The following is a 25,144-nucleotide window of genomic DNA, read 5'->3' as shown; positions in this document are numbered from 1 at the left end:
GTGCCATTTTTTTGTTTTTCACCCAAATACAAAGATTTTTATATTTTGTGAAAGCGCTCGACGAGATCTTGAAAAAACATGCTTGGACATACTACTTATCTCTTATAATATCCGAGTTATAGGCATTTAAAAATTTAGTGATACAAAATTTACCATACCTTGGCCCGCCTTTTTTTGAATACCGGGCGTAATTTTGGACCAAATGGACTCAATTTTTTCTTGTTAGTTAGACAACAAAATTTCCAAGAATATACAAAAAATTTCAGATCAATATCGTTTACAGATCCAAAAATATACGTTTTTTAATTTAAAAATTCAAAAAATTTTAGATTTTTGGCGTTTTTTTGCCAAAAATGTGTCTTAACTCTTTTATTAATAAAATAAAATTTTTATTAAGAACATATAACAATTTTATAGTTTTCTAAAAGGTATCTTTACGCAGAACGCTTTGGCGTAAAAAACTTGTCCTATCTTTTGAAAATGTTGCCACTGCGTCCTTCCGAATATGACCTATTTTTTATCAAAACTTCAACTTTGGGCGACATGTTCTAAAATCCCAAAGCTGGGATCAGAAAACTGAAAGCAGTTTTGGAAACCTCAATATGTTTTCTATTTACTCCAAAAGTATTTTCCCAGCCCTGAAAGAAATGTGGACCCTATGGGCAAAAAAGTAAAAAATCCATTTTTGGAATTTTCATTCCTATTTTTGGGAATTGCGGGATGCCCTTTGACCTTTTCAATTTTTTTTTGCATATTCTTATTTGAAATGACAAATTTAACAAGCGTTGAAAATTTCATTGAGTTTTATTCATAAATAAAGATTTTGTCATATATTACATATTTGTTTAATTTCTAAAACTATGATTTATATCAAAATTTTAATAGGATCGCAGATAGCTACAACAATTTAGTCCATATTTATCCCTTAATATCATTTTTTAGTTAGATATGGAAATTCTCGACCCTTTACAAAAAATTTCAAGCCAATATCTCAATTACATTCAAAAATATGTTCATTTAAACCTGTGTCCTTTAATTTCATCTTTTTCATATTTTAGTATTAAGTATGACAGCACATATTTAAATCTTATATTTACCTATTTTCTATTTGTTTGCTTATCCTTATAATTGAAAGGTCCTATTATGCTTAAATTTTCAAAAATTTATAACTATTTTTTACCTAAATTTTTTCGACAGATCATTTCGTTCTGTTTCGTTTATGATCATGTAGGTAAAAATATACAGGTAATGATAATTTCGATTCATTCACTAATAAGAAATATCAATGACTGAATTACAGGTTATAGTAATATAGTCCTAAATGTTAATAGGTAGACAATTCGTAATTTTTTACTTTGGAATACCTGTATCGGAAATGACAAGAATTGGTATATAAGTAAACTTCTCAGATTTTAAGTACCATATTTAATAAATCTACAATGAAGATTACATTAAAGTACGAAGAGTTGTGTTCCGTTTTATGGAGTATATCTTCAAAAGGGCCAGAAAGAATTGAAGACATTTCAAATTATATAAAAACTACATATAGTAGAAAAGTAGACAAAACAGGCATATCAAAAATTGAAAACTTTTTAAAACTTTTTGATGTAAAAAGTAAGTCTGTGGATGGAAATCAAAAGAAATTTCGATTAAAATTTTGTAGTTGGATGGAAACTACTACGGAAATCTCAACTTACAACACATCAATAGGAGCGCCTTGCAAGCCATACGAAGACTTATGTTCAAGGTAAAAAAAAGAGGGTCACACAAAAACTTTTTTCAATCTCAAATGAGGAAATTGCTGATACATTTAACGAAATGCTGAAAAAGGAAAACCAACATATGGATGTCGTACATATTGCAACTATTCCTAATGCATCACCAAAACGACTTAAGCGAATTGTGGAAAGTATACCAACTCCAACATCATAATCAAATTTTACTGAAGAGGAAGCAATAGCGCTTATGTTGGAACTGGGTTTCAGTCGAAATAAGTACCAAATATTAAGGAAAGCTCTGCATGAAAAAGGACACAATATATTACCATCATACAAGGCGATCCAGGAAAAAAAAAACAAACTATCCTACTAAATCAACAAAAAATAATGAAGAATTGAAAGAACTGAGAGCTGCGGAAAAAAGCAGAATCCAAGAAGAATTTAAAGTTCAGATGGGATTAAACATCGACAAACCACTTTCAAGTTGAGGTAGTACAAATGACGGTAATACGTCGAGAAGGTTTTTTCGTGATTTTGAAATTACTTCAAAAATAACTGGAATCGACAAGGAGTTGCTTCGAAGAGTTAAAACTATTTTAATGGCACTGAATAGTAAACATAAAATTAATGAAAATCGATTTGGGGAATACACATCTGAAATTTCTAAATTACTTGTATCTCTGTATCCATGGAGGGAACTAACACCAACAGTACACAAAGTATTGTGTCATGGTCAAATAATAATTGAATCGAATATTCTTCCACTTGGAGAGTTAACAGAAGAAGCCCAGGAAGCGAGGAATCGAGATTTTAAGCATGTTCAACTATTCAGCTCAAGAAAATGATCCAGGCAATCACAGAATGAAGATATTTTTAATAGTTTACTTCTATCTTCTGATCCTGTTCTTTCAACTATGCGAAAAAGATGGATTTGTTATGAAACTCTATCATCTCAAAACAAGGAAGATTTAAAGGACTTATATTACCTTCTGGATATGTATACCGATATGACAGATTATTTTATAGAAAATAAGTAGTGTTAGGAATTAACTATATAAGTAGGTTATAAGAATTAATTGTATTATGTTTAAGATAAACATTTCAAATAAAAAAAGCTATTATACTAACTGATGATATTGTATTAAATTGTGTTTTATATTTCGGTGGGAGGGAAAGGTGGTTTGTGTGGGGTGATTTAGGTGTTGTTGTGCGTGGCTCATAATAAAATTATAATTTTTTTTATTTTATATACAATATTATAATAAAATAATTAACTAAATAATTTTTAAAAATTGTCCAAATATTTTATTCAACAACAAATGTATGTTCTGTCATACTTAATACTAAAATATGAAAAAGATGAAATTAAAGGACACAGCACAGTGGTATAGGAAAAAAAAAAGAGGGAAATAATTCGGTAACTTCTAAACGGTTAATCCGATTTTAATGAAATTTGGTATGCACAAAGAGGAGGTGTTGTCGAGTTTAGGTTTTGAATTTGGACCTTATAGGCCAACCAGGGGCCCGGCGGGGGGTCCTCAAATTAGGACACCTCGGCTATGTTAAATTTTTAAAACGATCCTATTTCTTCATTTGAGTTCCGATTTAAAAAAAATTTCGTATATAGAATCTCCTCATCGAGCACTATAAAAAAACATCTTTTAGAAAATTTACCTAGCACTATTATTTTCATCCATATATGTAACAAATTTAAGAGTTAACCTTATGGATGAAAATAATAGTGCTAGGCAAATTTTCTAAAAGATGTTGAGTTTTCCCTAATTAATTTGTCACTTAAAAAACATTAGGTAGGCATGTTATATATCAATGGAAAGGTAATTTTGTCTATTTTTCAAAACTGTATATAATTTTTGAAAATTAAAAAATTCGCGGAATACTTTTTTTAAAAAAAATTAAAAAATGTTTTTTATTCAGTTTTTGCGAAGATACAAATTTTTCAAATTGCAATAAAAATTTTATTTATGAATATTTTTTGATGAAATTTTACAGTTAGGTAGATTTTTTTACTTAAAATCCAAAATTAAATCAAAATTTCGAATTTTCTTATTAGAAATCCCGGAATTCCCAAAAAAGTTTTAAAAAATCCCAAAAATGGGATTTTTTAGTTTTTTGCCTATTATATCCATACCAGGGGCGGGGTTATCGAAACCCGTTACAAAATGATTAAGAACATATTGGGTCATATAAAACAGGTCACTATAATTTGATATCGACTATGCGATTTGAGAATTTTTGCTCAAAATTTAATTTTCCATAAAAAATAGGGTTTTTTTGGATGGACCTGGTCCCCTCGGTATCAAAAATTTTTAGGTTTTGTTTCATTTATCGTACTTTATGTAAAGTCAGCTTTCCAAAAAGTATAAATTCTATATACATCTTCTTAGAAACTTTTTAGAAAATTTACCTAGCACTATTATTTTCATCCATATATGAAACAAATTTAAGAGTTAACCTTATGGATGAAAATAATAGTGCTAGGCAAATTTTCTAAAAGATGTTGAGTTTTCCCTAATTAATTTGTCACTTAAAAAACATTAGGTAGGCATGTTATATATCAATGGAAAGGTAATTTTGTCTATTTTTCAAAACTGTATATAATTTTTGAAAATTAAAAAATTCGCGGAATACTTTTTTTAAAAAAAATTAAAAAATTTTTTTTATTCAGTTTTTGCGAAGATACAAATTTTTCAAATTGCAATAAAAATTTTATTTATGAATATTTTTTGATGAAATTTTACAGTTAGGTAGATTTTTTTACTTAAAATCCAAAATTAAATCAAAATTTCGAATTTTCTTATTAGAAATCCCGGAATTCCCAAAAAAGTTTTAAAAAATCCCAAAAATGGGATTTTTTAGTTTTTTGCCTATTATATCCATACCAGGGGCGGGGTTATCGAAACCCGTTACAAAATGATTAAGAACATATTGGGTCATATAAAACAGGTCACTATAATTTGATATCGACTATGCGATTTGAGAATTTTTGCTCAAAATTTAATTTTCCATAAAAAATAGGGTTTTTTTGGATGGACCTGGTCCCCTCGGTATCAAAAATTTTTAGGTTTTGTTTCATTTATCGTACTTTATGTAAAGTCAGCTTTCCAAAAAGTATAAATTCTATATACATCTTCTTAGAAACTTTTTAGATAACTTAAAAAGAAAAATATACTTTTTTCCCAAAAAAATTACAAAAAATCGCCTTTTTTTAATTTTTTAAATTAAAATGCCTATAACTTTGGACTCAGTCATGATTTTTACATAATTCTTTCACTGCTTGATATATAAACTTGTTGTTAAGCGAATAAAACAAAATGGCGAAAATCGGGAATATTTGGACCTGCTATTATCAAAAAAAACTAAAGTAAGGACGGTAAAAATTTTAAAATTTTAATTTTCAAATGCGAATATCTCCTAAACTATAAGAGATAATTTACTGCTATGACAACATTTTTTATAGTGCTCGATGAGGAGATTCTATATACGAAATTTTTTTTAAATCGGAACTCAAATGAAGAAATAGGATCGTTTTAAAAATTTAACATAGCCGAGGTGTCCTAATTTGATGACCCCCCGCCGGGCCCCTGGTTGGCCTATAAGGTCCAAATTCAAAACCTAAACTCGACAACACCTCCTCTTTGTGCACATCAAATTTCATTAAAATCGGATTAACCGTTTAGAAGTTACCGAATTATTTCCCTCTTTTTTTTTTCCTATACCACTGTGCACAGGTTTAAATGAACATATTTTTGAATGTAATTGAGATATTGGCTTGAAATTTTTTGTAAAGGGTCGAGAATTTCCATATCTAACTAAAAAATGATATTAAGGGATAAATATGGACTAAATTGTTGTAGCTATCTGCGATCCTATTAAAATTTTGATATAAATCATAGTTTTAGAAATTAAACAAATATGTAATATATGACAAAATCTTTATTTATGAATAAAACTCAATGAAATTTTCAACGCTTGTTAAATTTGTCATTTCAAATAAGAATATGCAAAAAAAAAATTGAAAAGGTCAAAGGGCATCCCGCAATTCCCAAAAATAGGAATGAAAATCCCAAAAATGGGATTTTTTACTTTTTTGCCCATAGGGTCCACATTTCTTTCAGGGCTGGGAAAATACTTTTGGAGTAAATAGAAAACATATTGAGGTTTCCAAAACTGCTTTCAGTTTTCTGATCCCAGCTTTGGGATTTTAGAACATGTCGCCCAAAGTTGAAGTTTTGATAAAAAATAGGTCATATTCGGAAGGACGCAGTGGCAACATTTTCAAAAGATAGGACAAGTTTTTTACGCCAAAGCGTTCCGCGTAAAGATACCTTTTAGAAAACTATAAAATTGTTATATGTTCTTAATAAAAATTTTATTTTATTAATAAAAGAGTTAAGACACATTTTTGGCAAAAAAACGCCAAAAATCTAAAATTTTTTGAATTTTTAAATTAAAAAACGTATATTTTTGGATCTGTAAACAATATTGATTTGAAATTTTTTGTATATTATTGGAAATTTTGTTGTCTAACTAACAAGAAAAAATTGAGTCCATTTGGTTCAAAATTACGCCCGGTATTCAGAAAAAGGCGGACCAAGGTATGCTAAATTTTGTATCACTAAATTTTTAAATGCCTATAACTCGGATATTATAAGAGATAAGTAGTATGTCCAAGCATGTTTTTTCAAGATCTCGTCGAGCGCTTTCACAAAATATAAAAATCTTTGTATTTGGGTGAAAAACAAAAAAATGGCACGAGTTTAAAAATTTTACATGTCGTAGGTACCCTACTTTGAGCCGCCACAGCGCCGTCCCTGGGGCATCTGCAGGGTTCATCTTCAAAACTTAAACTCGAATACTCCTTGGCTACACTCACGCCAAATTTTATCCCGATCGGATCAGCCGTTTAGAAATGCCAGATTTATTTCCAAAAAATTTCCATTCTGCCCCACTGTGGTACACTTGATTATTTTGTCTTTAAAATCAGTTTTACCTTCAAGTTGTCATAAAATTTTCGGGCATAATGGACGCTATTACAAATAAGATAAATAAAAATAGAAAAAGGAAACTTAATGTAGAGCAGTGGAAAGATCATAATAGAAAGACCCTAAAAAACGCCGGTAAAGAATATATAAGAAGAGATGGAAGAGTTGTACCTAAGAAGTGTCCTCCAAAAATGGTGAATATAGAATTAACATTGTGTATTTAAAAACTTATAAATTATTTTTAGATATGTAATTGTACCAGTGCATCAAAATATTGCAAAAATTTCACTAATCAGGAATTAAGAGTCATTTTCAATGAATTTTATTCAAAAAATTACAACATCCAACAACAGTATCTTAAAGATCTCATATGTATTAAGAAACCTCAAAGAAAATGAACGATAATATTATATCAAAACGTCAAACCACAATTCTTTACTATTTATATAAAGATGCCAATTAAAGTGTGCAAAAAATTATTTTTGGAGGCATTCCAGATTAAAGAAAAAAGAATAAGAGTGATAATAAATAAAATAAAAAACGGCACCATACTTACTGATATGCGAGGTTCCCATAACAACAGGCCAAAAAAAATTTTAACTCATGTAATAAACAACATGATTAATCATATAAATAGTTTCGAGGCACAGGAATCGCATTATAGCCGGCATAAATCGGAAAAAAATATCTACCTGCCGACTTATCTGTAAAAAAAATGTTTGAAATGTATAAAGAATTATACCCTATGGATAATATAACATATAGATCATATCTTCGAACATTTAACACAAAGTTTAAACTTGGCTTTGGCTTACCCTGGTCCGATACATGCAAAACGTGTGACGAATTATTCACAAAAATGATAAATTCAAATGACGAAGTAGAAATGAACGCTATTTCCAATGAATTAGGAAAACATCAGGAAACAGCTGAAGTTGCATATGCTACATTAAAAGCTGATGTTAATATGGCAACCGGAAGAAATACGTTAGTTGTTTTATGCGTCGACTTACAACAGGTAATACTTACACCAAATTTAACACACTCGGATGTGTACTACCAACGCCAATATTCAAACTATAACTTTTGTATACACAATATGGGGGAAAATATTGGTAATATGTTTTTATGGCACGAGCATATTGGGAAGAGAGGTTCAGCAGAAATTGCATCGTGTATATTAAAATATATAACATCTAATTTTAAACCCCTTGAAGCGGGTGAAATTAAAAAACTTATATTATGGTCAGACAGATGTGTTGGACAGAACAATAATTGGACTATATTAAGCCTCTGCTATTATTTAATAAAATTAAACTACTTTACAGAAGTTAATCAAAAATTTTTAACATCAGGGCATAGTTTTCTACCTTGTGATAGAGACTTTGCTCTTATTGAAAAAAAGAAGCGAATTTCAAAACTTTATACTCCAGAAGATGTTATTAATATGATAAAAACAGCAAAAACTGAAAATCCCTTTAAAATTTGTGAAATGAAGCTGGAAGATTTTAAAAATTTTATGGAAATCACTGAGCTTATAAAAAGAAATTCTGAATGTAAAATTACAAAAGCAAGGTGGATTCAATTAACATTAGATGACCCGAATACCCTAAGATTAAGAAGTAGCCATGAACTATCTGAATCCTGGTCAAATTATTCAATAGCTAATGGTAAAGTAGATTCCGGCAGAAATAATATACCAAATCTGGATAACTTGCTACCCTTAAGGGAAAAAAACATTGATATTTGCGAAAACAAGAAAAAAGACCTTCTAACAATGGTGAAATATTTATATATATATTATATATATATAATTTTAATTTTATTTAATAAAATTTTTAAATTCGTTTTTAAAAGAGAAATTTACTCGGATTCGGTTTACAGAACAAGCAGGAATGCTTTACTGTAGTGGTTTGTACTTAACATGTTAAAAATCTCATCTACAAATTTTATTTCTTCACTTGCGACAATCAAATCGTCAACATACGCCAATAGATATTCAATATTTTCTTTAGATTTTCCTATATATAAACAAGGGTCCATTAAACTATGCTTAAATTGAAATTCAATTAATGCGTTATGAATACATTGATTCAAGGAACGAGCAGCTTGTTTTAATCCGTATAAACTTTTCTTAGGTAAGCATACTTTGTTTGGAGTTTAATTTGAAGCAAAACCTAGTGGCTGCTTCATATAGATCGTTTTCTGCAAATCACCATTAAAGAATGCTCTCCTTTATTGATTTCAGCTCCTCCTGCATGGCGCAAATCCCCTGTGACTTTTCCTCCTTAATTAAATAGCTTCATTTAAATTACCTGGATCTGGTGTCAAAGAGTCTGAATTTATCTGGTATCGACTTGGCAGAACTCATTTATTTACTCTACTGGAGACACGTCTAACTACATCTGGAATCGCATCTTCAAATGTTTCACCAGCACCAGACCATTTAAATTAAAATTTGTATTCTTTAATATCTATTTATATTTAAAATATTATTTTTCAGAGAAAATTTTGAAGGGCGTTTTTGACATCTTTTGACCCTGACAGAATAAAATAAAAATAGCACAAAATATTTTACAACTCTTCTTGGTAATTTGACACCAAATTTGGCATAGTAGGGTAAGCAGAAGCAGAGGGTGAAGTCGACTGGCTTCGAGTCGGCGGTTAGTTGCTTGAGCCACCGCCGGATCACGCGGCTTAAGTCGACTCACATTTTTTAATGTTTTTCTTTAGTTATTAACTAGTCTATAGACTGTAAGACCAATTGTTTTGGATTCTGTAACATAATGACTTATTATTGGCCCAATTATATTTTGAAAACGTACAAGATTTTTACAAAGGATATATGTAACAAGCGATATTTTATAATTTCCAAAACTCACGATATGTATATTCGTTGTTATATTTTTTATATGAATGTGATCATTTTATGTATATATTTATTTCGATGAAAATATTTTTTAATTTATTTTAATGTTTTTCTTATTTTTTTCAATTTATTGCAATAAGTTGTTTCGCAACTATTATGCTAACATTTTTTTTATATTAATTATATTTTGCAAATGTAATGTCCTGCTAATTTAAATATTTGTTATTTGTTCCCTAATATGGCTATACCATCCAATTTCTAAGATTCAAGAGAGTGTAAATGAGAAAGTATACTAAATCTAGAAACATTTGAGCCTTTTTTAAAAATCATTTATTATTTATATTTTAAGCAAAGTCTTATTTTATATTAATATATACATAAGTGGGAAACTAACTAGTTTTATAAAAATAGTTTTATTTAAAAATGTAGGAAATTTAAGTTTTTAATAAATTCGTTTTTTCTTTGATTAACAAAATGTTCAAAACATACAATATAACATTCAAATTCAAATAACAAAGTGTTTTGTACATATTACAACACAAAGAGACTTGAACCTCTCAGACTTTAAATTTTGATATTTTCATTCTTTTTGAACATAAATTTAAGAGTTTAAATTTTCTTAAAAACGTTCGGCTCTGAGCCAACTTTAAGCCGCCGCCGAATTATTTTGGCTTAGCCGCTACCGCCGATAATTTTAAGTCGACTTCGCCCTCTGAGCAGAAGTATTTATAAAATTTTATTTGAAATTGAAATTTTGCTTTTAATCTCTATATCTTCTGGTTCGTGTCTTATTTTGAGTGTCGGACGTTGTTGTCAATTCCTTCAAAGTCTATGAAAACAACATCACGAGAAATTTTGTACCTTATTTGTTTTCGGATCATTTTGAATTAAAATCATAGCCAGTAAAACCTTTTCGAATAGCCTTTAAATCGAGCTTCTTCCTTTTTTCTTTTCGAATATGTGCATATCATTATTATCCAAATGTATGAAAATCCTTTAATGATGGTTTCTTTCCATTCATCAATTTGAAAGGTGTTTTTGTTATACTTCTTGACGGTAGACGATTTTTCTTTAATCCTGAATCAATACATTTAACCATTTCCACTAAAGTTCGATTCTTTTGTTCTGCGACACCATTTTGTTGTGGACTATATGGAACTGTATATTGAATATTTGTTCCACATTCTGATAAAGATTTCTTAACCTTTTCTCTTATACATATATTCTCCACCTCTATCAAATCTAATGGGTTTTGGATGATGGCCGACTTGATTTTTCACTAAATTCCAAAATTCATCTAATTTGCTGCAAACTTCATATTTAGTCTTCAATAGATAAACTGTACAATATCTGCTAAGATTATCGATAAATATAACGAAGTATTTGTTACCACTACAAGTTGCTGGAGATATAGCGCCATAGACTTCAGAATGAATAAGTTCAAAACAATTTGTAGACCTTGAAAAAATTTCTTTCGGAATTGGAATTCTAGCAAATTTCCTTGAAAACAAATTTCACACGTTTTATACTTTTTGCATTTATTTATCTTTATGTCTGTTGCTAATTCATCTTTCAATAACCGTTTAATACGTTCTTCATTATGATGACCAAGAACTCTATGCCAACATATATACAACCTTTATTACAATTATGAACCGAAAAAACTTTTTCAGAAGTTGCATTCAGTGTGTACAAACCATCCTTAATATAAGCTTTACAAATATCATTACAAATTTTCTTTAAAATACATTAATTTTTAATAAAACTTACAGAATACCCTTTCTCAGTGATTTTCCTAGCCGACAACAAATTTGAATTGAAATCCGGGACATAGTAAACATCATTTATAATTAGTGATACATCACCACTTGAGAACTGTTTTACCACACAAATAGACTGAACTTTATCATTGTAGTTGATTTCACTGAATAATTCCTTATCACGGGCAATAAGGCTACTTGCGCCCGAATCTATTATTCACGAAGCTTGATTTTGAGAAACCACATTTGACATCAAAACAAATTCACGCTCATCTTTTTGTTCTTCTTCTATATTTACAGATTCCTTATTGTTTTTACACCAGACTTTATATTTCTGTCTATCTTTCTTGAGGTGCCCGGATTTTTTACAAAATAAATATTTTTATACCCTTCGCCATCGTGAGAAGTGTATATATAAGTTTGTCAATCCGTATGTAATTTCTATAATATAATTTTCCGACCCTATAAAGTTTATATATTCTGGATCCTTATAGATAGCGGAGTCGATTTAGCCATGTCCGTCTGACTGTGTGTATGTTCAAATCAGTTTTCAGAAGACCCAGATATCTGCGACCAGAAGACCAGATATCTGCGAGATCCGAATTTTCAATAATTTTATCGGAATACAATCGAATAGAACGCTATTTAAAATCAGCCCAATCGGCCCATAAATAACGAAGATATGAGTAAAAATCCGAGATCACCTCTGAAAATTTCATCAAAAATTTACATTTTTCGTGCATGCTTATACAGAAACAATAAACAAACAAAAACAAAACACAGTATCAAACGGTAAATTTCTTGTTTATAAATACAAAGCAATAAATGAATATCACGTTACGTTGTTATTGGCTAGAAACATGAAATTAATTATGTAGAGCCTGGATTAGGCGAGAACACATTAAAGGGGACTTTTTGGTACTTTTTCGTTCTACAAAAGGTACTTTTTGAATCTTCTATAATATTGAGCATAGAAACATGAAATTTAGCATGTAGGCCTTGATTAAGTAAGAACCTATAAAAGGGGACTTTTTGGTTCTTTTTGAATTTTCTATAATATTGAACTTAGAAACATGAAATTAAATTTGTAGAGCCTGGTTTAGGCGAGAACACATAAAAGGGGACTTTTTGGTACTTTTTCGTTCTACAAAAGGTACTTTTTGAATTTTCTATAATATTGAACCTAGAAACCTGAAATTAAGTATGTAGAGTCTAGATTAAGTGAGAATCCATAAATAAGGACTTTTTGGCACTTTTTCGTTCTTCAAAAGGTACTTTTTGAAATTTCTATAATATTGAACCTGGAAACATGAAATTAAACATGTAGAGCCCGGATTAAGTTAGAACGTATAAAATGTGTTTTGGTCTTTAAAAGGCACTCAGTCTTTAAAAGGCACTTTTTGAATTTTGTAATATTGAACCTAAAAACATGTAATTAAGTATGAAGATCCCGGATTATGTGAAAACCTATAAATGGGCACTTTTTGGTATTTGGTCCGTTCTTCAAAAGATACTTTTTTAAATTCTTTAATATTGAACCCAGAAACATAAAATTGCATCTAGATCCTGGATTATGTTAGAACCTATAAAAGGGTAATTTTTGGTACTTTGTCGTTCTTCAAAGGGTACTTTTTGAATTTTCGATAATATTGAACCTAGAAATATTAAATTATGATTAAGTGAGAACCCATAAAAGGGGACTTTTTGGTACCTTACCGTTTTACAATTGGTATTTTTATAGAAGTTTCAAATTTGTTTACAGCTTTCGATTTTAATGTGGAAACATTATAACCATCATCTCGATTTGTCTTTTTAGAGTATTCTTGCATTAATTTTCTTTTAACGGTTTCCATCGTCAAATCTTTGTCAGGTCTCACCTCAGTGATTAAACCATCATAACTTGTTGGTAAACTGCTAAGAACCATGGAGACTTGCAAATCTTCAGTAAAATTTTGATTTATAATAGTTCGGAGTTTATCAAATAATTACATCATGGAATTTATATGATCTTCCATATTCTCACCTTAGCCTAACCGCAGGCAGCATATCGCATTAGATGCACCTTTGAGCTTAATGTACCTGCTCATATTGTTGTTGCAGCTTATTCCAAGCCTTCGTGGCAGTGGTTTTATTCCTAATATGGATGAGTTGGAAATCTTCAACACATAAACTTGGAATTGCAAACATTTCCATATCTTTCTTTCTACAAGCATCTGTGTCCTAAGCTGGCTCTTGAATCACGGACCACAGATCTTCCTTTACCAGATACATTTTCATCTTGAATTCCAATTATAATAATTGTCTTACTTGAGCTTTTCTATTCCATAGAACTTGGTGTCGCTCATCTTCATTATTTCTTAAATCTTTCTTGAATCTTGATTACCTTTAATCATGAACGTAATCTTTTTTGATCCTTTTAGTTAAATTCCTTAACGAAACAACAATGGCCCATAACCTTTTGTATTTATTTTCTAGTTTGAATTTTTATGTTAGACTTATAAAATTCTTATTTTCAGTACAAATTATTCAATTCTTATAATATTAATTTTACAAAACAATATTTTTGTTCAAAAGTTAAAATATAAAAAACAAAGTATTTTGTTTCTACAGACATAAGAGCTGATTATAAAAATCGGAGTACGCAGAACTGCTATAAATAAATAAATGGAATCTAGTTTCACATTCATATCAACTTTTTCATGTGTGAAGCCTTTTTTCAAAATTTGGTAAATTTTTGTTTTTACGAAAAAAAATTATTTTTGTCAGTTTTTATCTTATTTCAACGTTTCATATCTTATTTTATTAATAAATGATCTTGAATTGTAAAAAAATATACACATTTGTATTTAGATGTAAATATTTTACAAAATTTCCGTAAAAAATATAAGTGTGCACTTTTTGAAAAGTACAAAAGGAAACATTTTTCAATATGAAATCGGTTAAGAAAATTTTGAGATATAAATTTTTTAGTCTGTCTAGCCAAAAAATCTTTTTTTTTCCAATATCTTCCGTTTTTTACGTTTTACTGAAGATTCTAAAAATGGTACTGCAATTAGTGTTCATAAACCGGTTAACCGAAAAACCGGTTTTTATTGCATATTTCGGTTTTTCGCAAACCGGTTTTTTTTAAAACATTAGTTTTCGGTTAACAGGCGTAGCAAGCGGAGAAAGGTCACAATTAAAGCAGGGACTCAATATCTACATATGTCGAGACTGTCGTCGTCTATTTCCAAAATATTTTAATATTATAAAGATTTCCAAACATTTCGTTTAACCGGTTTAAGCGTTTTTTTTTATACTCGGTTAACCGACAAACCGGTTTTCTAGAACCGAAAATTGAGGTTTACCGAAAACCCGGTTTTTTATAAACACTAACTGTAATCCACTCTACTAGGCCTACCAACTTCACTAGGTCTCGCGATGAATGTATTGATTTTTTGTAATTTTGTCACACCGTTTAATTATTATTTCTATAATAATACTAATAATTCTAATATAAAGCTCAAAGAATAATAATTAACATTCAGCTTTTTAAATAAAACTTAAAAAACAACAAGATTTAAGCCGGATCTTAAATACCCTCCACCTGCAAGTTACTTTTTATTAAAACCCAATATATGTATTTTAAAAATTGTTAAAGCTTAATTTATAGTTTATAGTATCAATATTGGCGTCATGAAATAGCTCCCTACGAAATAACTCCACAAACCAAAAAATGAAATAACTCCTCAAATATGCGTACTTATTTCATTATGAAATAACTCCCCAATTTAAAAACAAGTAGTAAAGTATAGTCGGGCATGGCCGACCATATAATACCCTACACCATGAGTATATTTTTAAAATTTTTATTTTTCATAAAGAAATGAGGCGTATAGGTCAAACATGGACCGATCCTCATTAAATTTGGGAAAAGGATATATTTTTAAATAACAGTTAGTTTTGTTGAGTTTTATTGCGATACAAATGGTTACAAGTCAATTTTAGACGTTTAAGACATTTTTTGAAGGGGGGTTTATATGGGGGCTAGGGTCAAATATAGGCCGATCATTACGAAAATCTATACTTATATAAAACGTATTTGTGCCAATTTTTAGAGAAATAATATTATATTTGACGTAGTTATGGCATAAAAAGCCCAAATCGGGAGGTACGGTTGTATGGGGGCTAGGTGAAATAATGGACCGATTTCAACCATTTTCAATAGTTCGTCCCTGTGCCGAAAAACATGCTTGGTCCAAATTTCATCAAATTATCTTGAAAATTGCGGGCTGTACCTTGCGGACATAGTTTACACGGACATGTCTTAATCGACTCAAAAAGTGATTCTGAATCGATAGGTATACTTTAAGGTGGGTGTAGGACCAATATTTTTGTGTGTTACAAACATCAGCACAAACGTATAATACCCTCCCCACTATAGTGGTGTAGGGTATAATGAAACAAGTTAGAATGCTATATTCGGCTGTGCCCAACCTTAAATACCATCCACCTGCAAGTTACTTTTTATTAAAACCCAATAAATGTATTTTAAAAAATGTTAAAGGTTTAGGGCCGGATTTATAGTTTATACTAAATAAAACAATTTTACTTAAGTATGTACCTTAGTACTAAAGTACTTTATTTATTTATTTATATGTTTTGTTTCCGTAATTAAGAGACTATCTATAATTTTAATTTTTATTAGTTCCAGAAACATTTGTATTAAGTGATTTTCAGATACCGGCCTTTTATTCTATAACCTATTATGTGCCGATCCTGCAGACACTAAAAAATTTCGTAGAACTAACTTATATAGGAACTATGACAATAACGGGCCAATTCGAAAAAAATTAAGCAAAATGATTTATCTATATACAGAACATACTCATGTCGAGTTTAATCCGGCTATAATAATTCAATAATAAATTATGTGGTATTAAGTGAATTTCAGAAGTGAACCTTCTTATATGGGAGCTAATTATGGGCCGATACTGAAAAAAATTTCGTGTAATGATTTTTATATTTACAAGAAACACGTTCATTGTCAATGAAATTGTGCTTATAGATAATTTCGGAAGTGGTCCTTATATGGGAGCTATAACATATTATGGACCGATGTGGAAATTTTTCGCTCAATGATTTATATATACACAAAACATTTCGGAATCGAATTTTAAAATTAATAAAATATGTACGTTTAAGTGATTTTCGAAAGTGGAGTTTATATGGGAGCTAAGACCAATTGTGGACTGATCCGGAAAATTTTCGCTAAATGATTTATATATATGTACATACAAAACATATTCACGTCGAGTTTTACCCTGATAGCTTTATTTATCAATAAATTTAGCGCATTTAAGAGATTTTTGGATGTGGGCCTTATATGGAACTATGACCAATTATTAACCGATCGGAAAAAAATTTCGTATAGTAATTTATATGTACACAAAACATATTCATGTCGAATTTTATCCCGATAGCTTTATTTATCAATGAATTAATCTTGTTTAAGTGATTTTCGGATGAGGACCTTATATGGGAGCTAGAACCAATTGTGGACCGATCCGGAAAAAATTTCATCCGGAAAATATATATATATATATATATATATATATATATATATATATATATATATATATATATATATATATACATATATATTTATGTCGAGTTCTACCCTGAAAGCTTTATTTATCAACTAATTCATATATACACAAAATACATTCATGTCAAATTTTATCCAGATAGCTTTATTTATCTATGAAATAAGCTCTTTTAAGTGATTTTCGGATGTAGACCTTATATGGGAGTTATGAACAATTATGAACCGATCCAGAAATAATTCTGTAGAGTGATTTATATATACACAAAGCATACTCATGTCGAATTTATCAAGATAGTTTTATTTATCAAGAAATATGTGCAGTTAAGTGATTTTCAAAAGACCAATTGCAGGCCGATATAGATCTAAGTCTGTAGTATCATTCATGGTCACATTTTGTCGATATGTACAAAATTTTGTGTTGATACCAATATATTTGAGGAAGTTATTAACGATAAAATAATTTCCGGGAATATATACCTTTTTATGTGGGCTATGGGAAATTTTAGATCGATTGTTACAATTTTAAACATAATTAATCTCTAGATGAAAACATAATTTGTGACAAAATTCATCGAATTGTCTATTTCTTAGTGTTACACACGGAATGACAAACTTATATATACCCTCTATATATACCCTCTATAAGAATATTGCTATTATCGATAGTGCGTATATTCAATTAATTTTTCTCCGAATAATTGTATTTAATTTTTTCGTTTTAAATTTTAAGAATAATCATTATTTTCTGTCCCTGACTTTAACGCTTATTACTGGATTAAATTTACCAGTAAATTAATAAAATTCGACATAAACAAATTTTAAATATAAAATGAAATATTTTCATACATATGTAAACAGAAAGTAACAAGTTTTTACTAATTGTTACAGCGCTTTTTAGAATATTTTTATATTAACGTTACTAATATTTTTTTAAATTATATTTTGCAGATTTTCAGTCATCAGAACTAACCATTTCAAGGACAAGGCGTGAACATTCAGGAAACTACACGTGTGTTGCCAGTAATACCCAGCCTGCAAGTGTGTTGGTACACATATTTAAAGGTATTATAATATTTAATTATTTCCATGTCCGATTTTTATGAGTTAGCTCAAAATCAAGTTATAGTTAACAAAATTTTATAAATAAATTTCCTTGGCGCTCATCTCAAATCACATATGTGGTGAAAATCTGAGGTCAGATTCGGATTTAGCGCGGAGCAATCCTTTCGAAAAGTATAACATGGTCTCAAGGTTTCGACTTTTCCAAACTTTGTCGGCCTGCGTTCTTTGTAATATACATACACACCTCGAAAGAATTATAATTAGTGTTTATAAACCGGTTAACCGGTTAACCGAAAAACCGGTTTTTATTGCATATTTCGGTTTTCGCAAACCGGGTTTTTTAAAACTTTGGTTTTTGGTTAACCGGGTTATCCGGTTTTTAAGTTTCGGTTAACCGGTTGCAAAAAAATCTAATTTTTGGTACAAAATTGTATGTTTTCTTTGATTTTTTATTGTGATTTTTAAAAATTCTAAACATTATTTTCCGTTTGTGCATATGAAAACAGACCTAAGATTGTTAAACAAATGTTATGTATATAAAATGGAGATTTACAATTTCAGACAATCAGGAAATTAGTAAAAAGTTGGCATTTAAACCAATAAAAAATTAACTATTTAAACAAATTCCATCCATTATATGAAGAAATTTGTTATTTATTAAGACGGATAAATAACATTGATGATAAAATTCAGGATGCACTTACTTGTTTACTACGTGAGTATAATAAAAATCGAGAAGTTTCTCAAACGTTCTCAAAACGGACTTTATTTATCGAAACATAAGGATTGTTGTTGCCGTCCGAGAACTTATGCTGCTGGGGTTTTTCACAAACTGTAATGGAGCTTAGGTTGATTGACAGGAAGTCAGATTGACACCTGTCAATATTCTGTAACGAACCATTTCCCGACGAGCCTTATCATTCAAAGGAAATTGCTACTAATCAGTCCGGCCGTGCTCAGGGATAATGGGGGGATCTTTTCCTCTGATAAGATAAGGCGGTTCGTTATCTCAAAAATAAAAAAAAATAGTAGCAAACAAACCTTAGAAACGACTATAACAATTTCGAGAGAGAGAAAAATCCTAAATAGTGATGAATGTAAATGAGTCCTGGTTCGGAATAAGTATTAGCTGAAATTCTACTCACTCCTCTCTTAACCCATACTTAACCTATGCTATTCAAAATAAGTTCCCTGAATAGCCCAATTTACCTTTCTAACTAAAATATGCCTACATTTTTCGCGAATTAAATAAATAACTTAGAAACCCATAATAAAAAAATAATATTAAATTCAAAAATAAAAGTTATATGTCATTATATTAGAAAAAAAATCTTTATATTATATATACAGTGAGACAAGAAATTGAAGTCATGAATGTGGAAAATAAATCTACGTTAATGTCATATTAAGTTTAAAAAAAAAAATAAAAAAATTGTTTTAAAATATTAAAATTAAGTTAAATTGTAATAAATATCAGTAAAGTTCATGCAATTCAACAAGATATTAAAACATTTAAAAAAATTATATTATTTAACAGCAAAATTAAGAAGGGAAATGATGTATAAAATGTTATATTGCAATTTTTGTGACATTATTATGTTATCAACATAATTCTGTTAATTATCCTTTTCTTTTTTCTCTTTTCTATGTTTTGTGAATTTGAAATCAAATTGGAATGATATATAATTTTGATATATACTTTTTTTAAAATTCACCAATTTAAAGTTTCCATGTTGACTGCAGGCCTGTAGTCCGGATCTTTGAGTTTTTCCCTTTATTTTAATATCAGTTTATATATTTATATTCTTGATTTCAGATTCTATGCTATTTTGTGTAAAATTGGAGTGTGAAGGTGTATATGATGTATGAATGTTAGTGTAAATGTATGAATATCCCTTTTACAACCATATTTATAATTTTCTTTTTGTTTTCTTATTAGTTATGTTACGAGTTCAATGTCATTGTAAATAAAATAAAATTTTAAGATTTGTTATTAAATATTTAAGCGATTATGTCAAAATGTCTTAACTTATGTTTCGTCTTTACGACATCCAAATTCTACGTTAACTGACCACCAGAAATTGTTATACATATCACAGATGAAACGTTATAAGATTTGAAGTTTAAACAATCTCACAAATTATCAGGCAACTGAAAACCATCATCCAATATTTTGGCAAAAATTTCATTCGGCAATGATATTTTATCTTTTATTCTTGCATCCACATAAGACCAATGATCTGATAGAGATAACTATTATGGTGATGCTAGTTCAATAAAGATTCCGATTTAGCGTCAAAGTTCTAGATTCCACAATCTCAATAGTTCTTTATTCAATCTGAATGAAAATCTTGGGAATCTTGGTTTAAAATTCTCCACCAATAACACCAATTTGCATATTCTCAGTTTTTCCTCCTCTTTTCAAAAAAACAATTTCAAATCAAATATTTTTAATTTTCCCCTTTTTACAAAAAAATATCGCTTTAAATTCTACGGGTTGCTTCTTCCCAAAAATGTTTCAAAAGTCTCTCTTTTTTTTTCTCTTTTTATTTTGTTTGACAACCTAAACAAAAACTTACTCTGATCCAAATATAAAATTCATATCATTCTCCCGCAAAGTAAAATAAACAAAAGTACCATTTCCAAATTAATGTCGCACGGCCTCACAATTCCTAAGCGTCATTCACAGTAATTTGAACAACCACAGGCGTAACGAGCGGAGGGAGGTCACTGTCTATGTCGAGACAGTCGTCGTCTACTTCCGTTCCCGATGAATCGTCGCGAGCCTGAACACTCTTTATACTTGATAGTTCTGGACATAATTTTTGCTATTGATATAGATGGATCATATATTCAAAGGTCAATTTATCCCTACTATGGCAACTTCCATATACCTAACGACTCAATAATATCTTCAGATCTATATAAGTTTGTTTTCTTATGATATATTAATGTACATATCTATACTAAAAAGTGCAAGTGAATTACTTAATTAGTAATTCATATTTCGCAAAATGGCATTTTTCAACTAAATATTATAATATTTTAAAGATTTCCAAACATATCGGTTAACCAACAAACCTGTTTTCTAGAAATGGTCAATTTTCGGTTAACCAAAAGTCGGTTTTATATAAAAACTAATTATAATTATATAAAATAACATAAAATATTTTGATCTAAAAGTTATTTGGATTAAAATATTTTATCTAATTTTATATTTGCGAATATTAAAATAAACAATTTAAAAAATTCATAGGAAATAATTCTAGGGTACAAGTAGACCGTGATCTTATTATGCATGGAAATTTGTGTTTAATTTTAGTTAGGAAATGAAAATCATATAATTATGAAATAAATAAGGGCTTGACATTGACAATTATATACATTTGTATATTTATATTTATAAACTAGCTATACCCAGTGTGCTTTGCTATCCTAAAAGCAATATGTATAAATAAAAAACCCACTTAACGATTTTGAAGATTCTAACTACAATAGTTTTCCATATTTACAATATGTTACATATGAGAGATGTCAAGCAAATTATTGCAAGTTCGCCTGTTTCTATCTATCGCCAATTTCTATCTATCTATGAAAAATTTGAAGAATATAAGAGTTTCCAAGATACACGAAATTTTGTAATTAATTCATATATGTGGTGCTAAGCCACCCATTGGAAGTCTGCCCGTTATACTCTAAATGTTCCCATGAATGTTAAGTTCTTCATGTAAAATTTTAAGATTCAAGCTCCCCAGATGAAAGCCCGCACTTTTTCCTCAAAACGTTCAGATGAATATTAAAATAATTTATGCAAACTTTTAAAATCAAGTTCTATTAGTTTCCCAGATAAACGAAATTTTATATTAAATTCATATGGGAGGTGCAAAGTTCCCCTTTGAAAGTCCGCCCGTTATATTCTAAATGTTCAGATGAATGTCTATTCAAGTAAAATTTGAAGATTCTAGCTCTAATAGTTTCTCAGATATACGAATTTTTCTATTTAATTCATATGGGGGCTTCAAGCCCCCCTAGATGAAAGTCCGCTGTTTTTCCTCCAAAATGTTCAGATGAATATTTAAGTTCTTCGTGCAAAATTTGAAGAATTTAGTTCCATTAGTTTCCCAGATAAACGAATTTTTGTATTTAATTAATATGGGAGGTGCCGCTCCCCTCATGAGTAGTCCGCCAATTTATTACCCAAAATGTTTAAATGGATGTTAAAGTTATTCGTACAAAATTTTAAGATTCTAACTGTAATAGCTTCCAAGATAAACGATTTTGTGCCACGCCTCCTAATGCTAGTCCACCTACTTTTTGTCCTAAATAATCATATTGACACTAAAGTGGCTCCGACAAAATTTGAGGACTCTAACTGTTATATTATCTCAAATATACGCATTTCATATTTTCTTAATATGGGCGTGGCACCCCGCCCACTTAGAATTTCAAAATAAAAAGTAGCCCATTACCTATTCCAGACATGCATACATACGCTGTGAAAATTTGAAGAAAATCGGTTCAGCCGTTTAGTAGTCTCTAACGTTCAAACATACAAACAAACACAAATTCATTTTTATATATGTAGATAGATAGAAGAAGATAGATAGAAACATCAGAACTTTAATAAATTTGTCGATTCGTACTTTCAGAAAATTTGTAAACAATTTTAAACACCATGAACTCATATCAAATACAATTTAAGTGTATTTCAAAAGGTGGGACTAGATATGCACTTAGATCTTTATAAACCAATTATTTTGTTATTGTTTACAACTACTTACTCATCTATTACGTTGGGATAGGGTCAATTATTGTCCTCTGTCCGCCATAATTTAGAATTTAATTTCTGTCTGTCCATGCAAAAACCTTGTGCACAAGGTACAGATCGCAATTTTCAATATAATTAGATGAAATTTGGTACACGCACCGTTTTTGGCCCAAGGAAGCCTATTAAAAATGGTTATAATCGGGCTGTTTGGGATTTTTTCCAAACTAAAATTTATTAATAATTCTGAACTGAAACCCCTACTTAAAATCTCCACAAAAATTAAAGAATTTATTGATTTCTTATTTTCTTTTAATTTGTCATTTTTTTACAAAATTATTAAACTAGACCTAACGGTATTTTTATAAGTACAAGTATACGTACATTTGCATGTACATTTATTTGTATATCAACGCATTTAAATGTACATACAAACAAACATGTAAATTTACTGCTGGTAGAAAAACAGATCATTTAGTTTTGATGATCTTATAAATTTAAATTATTGATCACTTGTTTTTTATCTTTTGCAAGAAGCAGTCAACTTTATTAAATAAAGATTTATATTGAAGTGAAAAAATGAAAAGTGTATTTTTTACTTTCTGATCATGGGAATCAGAACAATATAATTAAATAAATAAAATTCTCCTACATTTAAATGGTGCCGAAACCCGGGAACTGTCCATATACTGACAAACACCCAAATAATTTGTGATTTAAATATAATACTACCGTCTTGCCTACGGTATCAACAACGTACGTGCTGTACTATTATTTCCCCACGAATTTCGAGCTAAATTCAGGAAAAGATGACTTCAACTCTTCAAGCAGTAGTAGACCAGAAGAAAATATTTGCACACATCGAACGTGTGTCTACGTGTTTTCATGCCAAACCGAAGGAAGCGTTATCAAAGGGTTATGTTCAAAGAATTCTGGAGGATTTGGAATACAATTTTAAAACCATCAAAGATGGACATGAACAATTAAATGAGATGATACGCGAAAGTTCAATCGCTGAGAAAGATGTGCCGTATTTAAGTACCAACACTTTTTATAAATGTTATGATGTTTACATAGCTCTAAAAACTAATCTTCTAGATTTACTTTATGAATTTGATTCTCCACAAACTCCAACCGTCCAAGCAAGTACCTTCGCCGTACTAGCCGCAACGAATCATTCTGCGCATGGGATGCTCTCGAGAAGAGATTTCATAATGAAAGGAAACTCGTTGAACAAATCTTGAAACGTCTGTTTTCAATACCGCCTTCAGACGAAACTTTTAAAAATATAAAGGGTCTACTAGACACAACTCGGACCTGTCTGTCGCAACTGAAATCACTGAAAATAGATATTTCTATATGGGATTCAATTCTGGTGTATCTAATTACACAAAAACTTGAAATGTAGACTCGTAAAGAATGGGAGCAATCGCTTAAGGCTAGTACTTCCATTCCGCCCATGTCTGATATGCTTAATTTTCTGGAAACTACCTTCCGCACCATGGAATCTCTTGAAGAGGAAACTACCCCAACTTCAAGTATTTACGGTAAGGAAATACGTAAGAAACCAACAAGAATGATAGGAGCTCACACTGCTTCAACTGTAAATAATGACAACTGCCCATGCTGCCATAAACGTCATCCTCTTTACAAATGTTTTCGATTTACAACATTGTCTTCAGCGGAGAAGAAAAACTTTGTAAATCAACATCGCATCTGTCGAAACTGCCTAAACAGTGGGCATTTACAATCATCTTGTAGATTGAATACTAGATGCCACATTTGCCGTGAATATTATCATACAATTCTTCATAACGAATTCCGCCGATCCGATTCTAATCAAACCACTCCACCTGTGGTGAACAACACAGTAGATAATCAAACTTTCCAGCCTCCTGTTACTACATCAACACCTAATTCTGCTACTGTAAGTACAAATGCTTCCAATTTAAGTACTCAAAATCTCAACCCTGCTTTATTATCCACCGTAAAATTTTTAATAAAAACGGGAAATAAAACATATTGCGTAAAAGCCCTAGTAGACCAAGGATCACAACTTTCATTTATTTCAAAGGAGCTTTCTCAATTATTAGCCGTACCGAAATACAAAACTCGAGTGGACGTTTCTGGAATTGGAGGAAACAAAGCAATAACTGTTAAAAAATCTATACGATTTTTAATCCATTCGAGATACGAACAACAATTTGAATTGCCTATAACTGCTCTTGTAGTTCCTACAGTTACATCTTACGTTCCCAACAAAATTACCTCTGATTGCATTCCAGATCTCTCAACGTTCTTTTTGGCGGATCCTGATTTTCTAATACCTCAAAAAATTGATCTCCTCCTTGGAAACGATGTCTATGGCGATTTAATACTA

General features: G+C 29.9%; 1 protein-coding gene across 11 annotated transcripts in view; it reads left to right on the top strand.

Moving 5' to 3' along the window:
• The window catches only part of LOC119610549, a 332,175-nt gene that overhangs the window by 253,059 nt on the left and 53,972 nt on the right, over positions 1 to 25,144 (top strand). For all 11 annotated transcript variants that reach the window (XM_037965897.1, XM_037965875.1, XM_037965865.1 and 8 more), the window contains one exon: positions 17,886 to 17,999. In XM_037965897.1, the coding sequence (XP_037821825.1) occupies positions 17,886 to 17,999 (114 nt within the window). The remainder of the gene's footprint in view (positions 1 to 17,885; positions 18,000 to 25,144) is intronic.

Source organism: Lucilia sericata, unplaced genomic scaffold, assembly GCF_015586225.1.
Source record: "Lucilia sericata isolate MDLA Ls3-8-SP2 unplaced genomic scaffold, ASM1558622v1 Contig000028F_arrow, whole genome shotgun sequence".
Lineage (NCBI taxonomy): Eukaryota > Metazoa > Arthropoda > Insecta > Diptera > Calliphoridae > Lucilia > Lucilia sericata.
The sequence above is the reverse complement of the archived record's forward strand: the minus strand, read 5'-3'. Positions and strand labels throughout refer to the sequence as shown.